This window comes from Olea europaea, unplaced genomic scaffold (genome assembly GCF_002742605.1).
Source record: "Olea europaea var. sylvestris unplaced genomic scaffold, O_europaea_v1 scaffold2501, whole genome shotgun sequence".
Lineage (NCBI taxonomy): Eukaryota > Viridiplantae > Streptophyta > Magnoliopsida > Lamiales > Oleaceae > Olea > Olea europaea.
Genome location: NW_019243249.1, coordinates 1 through 5,957, shown reverse-complemented (window position 1 = coordinate 5,957; position 5,957 = coordinate 1). Strand labels below are relative to the sequence as shown.

The following is a 5,957-nucleotide window of genomic DNA, read 5'->3' as shown; positions in this document are numbered from 1 at the left end:
TGCAAAATTGTTCGACCGACCTAGCGTCATTGACACTTAGACATGCTTGCTATGCAATATTGAATGGCCATGCAATTTGTTCAATTTGTTCATACGAGTCAAGATACAGTATTGAATAACCATTCAATTTTTCCCCCTCTATTGCGACTAGAAGAAAAAATAATTATGCAGGTATCTCAAATGGCGAAGATCAAATCTAAAATTTGATTAATTTTTAGGAAAAGTGCAATTTTCCTGCTGACAACCATTGCACAAGCTTAGGTAATCCCTATAAATTTTATCAGCAAATTTCTTTCGCTGAAAGTCCAAATTATTGTCACACACCATATGCTTTCTGTAGATGTATATGCATATGCCCCTTAACATTCACCAGGGCCAAATCCTAGCTTCCCTCCGGCAACATCGTACACCACCTCAAACGTTGCCTGTTGGATATTTCCTAGAATGCCCACATCTGAGGCATCACTATTTCCTGCAAAAGCCAGACACACGCGAGACGAGTCAATAGTATAAAGTATTCCCGAAGCCACTATATCCACTTTCACATTGCCATCGAAAGTAAAACCAATCTTCGGAATGGTTATTGTGGTATATTTGCTAAGATCATAGCATGTATCCAATAATGAGTCGTTAATCTAAAATTTGATTAATTTTTAGGAAAAGTGCAATTTTCCTGCTGACAACCATTGCACAAGCTTAGGCAATCCCTATAAATTTTATCAGCAAATTTCTTTCGCTGAAAGTCCAAATTATTGTCACACACCATATGCTTTCTGTAGATGTATATGCATATGCCCCTTAACATCCACCAGGGCCAAATCCTAGCTTCCCTCCGGCAACATCGTACACCACCTCCAACGTTGCTTGTTGGATATTTCCTAGAATGCCCACATCTGAGGCATCACTATTTCCTGCAAAAGCCAGACACACGCGAGACGAGTCAATAGTATAAAGTATTCCCGAATTTTTGCACGGTTTGGGACACGATAGAGAGAGCGTCCTGGCCAAGGCCTAGTACGCCGGACGTGTTGCCAAACAGGCCATCGTTGTTTTGGCCACAGCCAAAGTAGAAGTTCGGAACTACATCTGATGGTGATATGGTCAGTGTGTCTTTACTAAAGAATCCCTTAGTGAAGGATTGGTCACCATATTGCATGGTATACATACATGTTTGGTTGATGCAACTTGGGTCGTTTCCAGTCGCTGAGGAGAGCTGAGAACATTGAGTGGAACTACACGAGACATCTGAATATGAGGTCGATTCAGTAGGGTTGAAAATTGGATCTTTCTGTGTATAGCAAGAGCCCGCACAGGGTTGACATTGAGTCCATGTTAGGTCACTTCCAGTGTCAAAAACCAAGGACAAGGATTTCTTGGGCCTTCCAAGGCCAAGGCTTACAATGTAATTTCCCGAGCCGAGTGATTGACCAGATTGGGCCGGAAGGGTCGCTTGCTTATCGTTAATTTTGTCAATGTCTACATTCTGATTGATCTTGAACTGGATCGAGTCGACCCGGGACTGGTCCTGGGAGAGTGTCTCGTAGAGGGATGTGGTGGCCTTGTCTTGGCTGTGTTTAGAACATGGATTACGCCTGTGGAAAACTTTCAATGTCGATGGCCTCTTGTTGGGACCTGGTCAGTGTATGATCAATTAGGACATAATAACTATGCAAATTAATATCGTATTGATTCTTAGTAATGAAAGATGTAAACAAAGCTGATCAAACAGGCGTAGGTTTACTAAATAGTATTCCCATAACAATTAAAGTTACGAATTTTAGTTCGATACACAGTAGTCGACAAGTTATGAATTTTCGTGTTTGATACACATTAGTCGACATAATTAAAAGGTATAATAGAGAAATTTTAAATATGTGCATAACAGAAAGTGAATTTGAGATGCAATACCCTCTACCATACCCCACCCCTAACCCCAAACAAACACAAAAATCCACACAGACAAAGAGCATAATATGAACACCCAGTATGTGTATATGACAATTGACAAGCCACCAATCAGTTGTGTTCTGTTTCTTCTTAACATAAAAGTTAGGTTTACACTATAATACAGCTGTGATGCACTTAACAGTTTCTTTATTTACTGCAATCTTAAATAATCCCACAAGAAAAAAATCATTACTTGCCAAAAGCAAGCATAAAGACCCAAATTCTTTGGACTTGTTCGGTAAGTTAAGACTTTATAATATTTAATAATATTAGAAAGAAAAATATTTTTTCTGTACTGTTCATCTCTATCCAATTCTGCATGTCGAAAACGGGTATAACTATAATCCCAAAAACAAAAAAAACAAAAAAAACAAAAAAAAAAAAACAAAAAGAACACATTTTTTAAAGAGAGAAGATTGCTTGAAAGAAAGAATAATGAAAGATTGGGATATCATATTAGAGAATATTATTCTTGTATATGGTCAGTACTATGTGTAAAAAACCCGGAGGAATTCAGTAAAAATAGTAAATACTACTTACATTTTTTGGTGTAAATACAGTAAAATCATTAATATTGAGATGTGCTTAAAAATTATACATTTACATTCTAGAAAAGTTAGTTTTATTTGTAAGAAAGCGAATTCGAATTCGCAAGACAAAAAATAAGTAACTTGTTTTTAGAATGTGGCATACAAAAAAAGACACAGAATAGGTTAACAGTTTGTTACGATAGACTAAAAGGTAACAAGATAGAATACATTAAAAACCGTTCTCCTCGATCTCCCGTACCCTTTACAATATTTTCTTGACCAGAATCCTTCAATTAAGGTCTGACCCGACCCACAATACAAAATTACATAATATATAAGAAAACTTGAATTAAAAATAGTTATATTTACTGATGATCGATAAATAAACATGCATGAAGGTAGAGATATATATAGAATTTGTATGTATAACCTTCGGTGGAGGAGCTGCAGACTGAGGCAGGTAGTAGAGAGCTGATTTCAACAGTATGATAATGGCTTCCTATGGCTTTTCTTCTTTCAAAAGCATAGCTTTTATTCAGAAAAAATGAGAGAAAAGTGAAGGAAATAAGCAGAAATTTGAAGAGAGGAGAAGAAATGAGAGAGGCCATCAAGAACTCAAAACTTTGGCTTGTAAGTTTATTGCCAAACTATGAATGCATATAAATAGAATTTCAAGCTGCCATGTCACCGAATATGACAAATTGTTTGTAAATTAATTGACATTCATTTAAATTATTACAAAATGTGGTTGATTAGTGTACCTTTTTTTTTTACACGTCTATGAGAGTACGTTCAGAGGCTATGTGGGATGTTAGTTTAGGTAGGTACTGGTCTCTTTTACCTACATACGCCACCATAGTTTCACATCTTGAATAAACAAGAAATAGAGTTATATTTCTTTGAATGATTAGTGTATTTGTACACTTTATACCCCCACATGAAGGGGGCCATGCATAATAAATTATATGCGGGCCCATAAAAAGTGTACATGTAACATAGTCATTCTTTTAAAGTACGTGCTCATAGGCAATCGAAAAGACATTTTAACCGCAGACAATATTCCTTCATTGGATTCAGGAATAGCGGGCTCAAAAGGCTAGTCTTTCATTTATATACTCCTAGGTCATAAAAGGACTCTATAGTTCGTGCATACAGGAATTTAATACTAATCTTTCAAAGCTGCTTATGTCTATAAAGAACAAGGAAGTATGAAGGTTACCCTCACATGCAATAAGTCGTTACTTAAGTAATGGAAGTGCTAGACACTATGATTTATGATGCATTAGATAGAGAAGTTCACCGACATTTATGATATGTAACCGAACCATTTGAATTCCAAAAGCTTGAATTGGTACTTTGGTAAGTACTAATTCACAAAATTATAAATGTTTCTAATCTAGATTGTATTTCACAGGAAACATTTGTTTTCACTTATTGGGCTGACTAAATTGATTATGATTGAAGAGAAGAAACACTCAATAAAAATTGATCATTTGCATATATTCAATCTAACAAGTCAAAATACGCGCAACTCATTTTGCTTGTAAATCACTATAATCATATATGTTGAACTGACAACGATACAATGAATGCTTCATTTATTAAAAATAAAAAGTAAAAAATGTCAGGCCGGTAAATTTATGCATCATTATTCTTCTGTATGCAATTTTAAAAAATAGTAATTAGTATGTAAAATCAAAATTAAATGGAGTCCTCCTCTTGTCGGAAGAAAGATAAGTGGACATATCCCTCATGGAGTGGCCGAGTTAGTGGAGTAGGTGAGTGCGGAGGCATTTGATCACGAGTTCGATTCCTCCTACAACACTTTCTCGATCGAACCTGTCGCACGGGACTTGCTTAGTGCGATTTACCTGATTAGCGTGGTTTGCAGGCTATTGTATCAGCTCGAGGGTTTATCCAGTGCGCACTCGAAGGGTAACGGCTACGAGTTCTCCTATAAAAAAAAATAATAATAATAAAGTGGACATCCCCTACAAATTTAATTTTAACTTCGTATTCCTAATGGCCAAGACAATGACAAATTCATTATTCATCGGCAAAAATATGTTATCTTTTGTACACAACTTGTTTCTTCCTTTTGTACAAATAAATCCTTTTCAGATTTTATAATTTTTCTAAAACAATAATTTAATACTAGCACCGCACTTTAATTTCTTATATGAGGCCAAAATTAGTAACGCAATAAAAGTAAAAATATTACTTTCCTCTAATGGTCGACTACAACTTAATATAGGGTTTCATCTTAAAAAATGTCAACCTTATTAAAATGAGTCATTCAAATTCTTACGTACTTATCACTATTTTCATTTATAACAGTCATGAAATTTTACTTTCAATATAAGACAATACAATATTTACGTATATCGCCATTGCACACATATACATATAAATTTATTTTATGGGAAAACAACATAGGCTCACTCTAATGTCCAGTATGGGGACAGGGAGAACAACGTAGGAGCTCAAAAACTATACTTGATGTGACTTAGTCATATACTTTTTTGATCATATTTTCAATTTGTGATTCTTTTCAGACTCATCATTTGAAGGAGGAAACGCGTCTGAGTCCGTGATTGGTGTTTGGAAGTGGGGTCGTTTTGTGGAGCTTCAAACAAAGGAAACAAACAAATTTTACTGTGAGAAATGCGTGTGATGAAGTCAAAGTCTACGAAATTGGCACGACTGACGATCTTAAAAGGTAATTAATTATTTCCCTATTACTTTTTTTTTCTTTCCTATTAACTGATCTTCGATCTCTTGATATATGTCACACTTCTCCTATTTCAAAAATTGATGAATTCAATACTTGCTAAGACTATTTATTACGTTAAAATTTTAAAAAAAATACTAAATTTAATTTAATAAATTTCTCTCTTTTTCTTTTTAATGACACATACTCGGATACACGTACCTCTAAATATAATTTGTCACTTTCCAGGTTTGATATTTTTTCTTTTTTCTTTTTTCTTTTTTCTTTTTTTCCCCTAGTATCCTGAGACCTCGTAAACAAAATTTTAGTAAAATTATTAGGTGATTAAATTTATGTTTTTGTAGTTATTATTTTTAATTTTTGTCCCTTACTAGCTACTTGGTGCATTTTTTTAGAAGCTTCTGAAATCACATCCCCAATGCAAGACGATGGGCGAGGAAAATAGTTGCCAACAAACAAACTTAGTGTAGGCGCCCTCCATTAAGTGAAAATGGGTTCATTTTTAATACACTCATTGACTCTCTCTCTCTCTCTCTCTCTCTCTCTCTCTAATTGATTGTCGCATATTGTAAATTTTACAAAAAAAAGAGCGGTGGAAGAAGACGAATTTCTCTATGTGATTGTTGGGTTTTCAGAATCAATCAAGACATTCAACTTCTATCGATATAGAAAGTCACTTGTTCACTCAACAAGAATCTTTAGTCATTGGTTAAAAAGCATCGAATAATTCTAGTAACTGTATAACTATA

At 34.8% G+C, this 5,957-nt stretch overlaps 1 protein-coding gene across 1 annotated transcript; it reads right to left on the bottom strand.

Annotated features, from left to right (window-relative positions):
• Positions 1-940: 940 nt before the first annotated feature.
• On the bottom strand, positions 941-3,128 carry LOC111382451 (aspartyl protease family protein At5g10770-like). The gene is made up of 2 exons (XM_023006429.1): positions 2,908-3,128; positions 941-1,632 (listed from the first exon to the last, which is right to left on the bottom strand). The coding sequence occupies exons 1-2, from the start codon at positions 3,083-3,085 to the stop codon at positions 941-943; spliced, it is 870 nt and encodes a 289-aa protein (XP_022862197.1). The 5' UTR covers positions 3,086-3,128.
• Positions 3,129-5,957: the final 2,829 nt, after the last annotated feature.

Bases quoted from the DNA above. Each gene is read 5' to 3' on its own strand.
- LOC111382451 (XM_023006429.1), bottom strand. From the start codon at position 3,085: ATGGCCTCTCTCATTTCTTCTCCTCTCTTCAAATTTCTGCTTATTTCC. The intron at 1,633-2,907 runs GTTATACATACA...TACACTGACCAG, and splicing joins CTGCAGCTCCTCCACCGAAG to GTCCCAACAAGAGGCCATCG.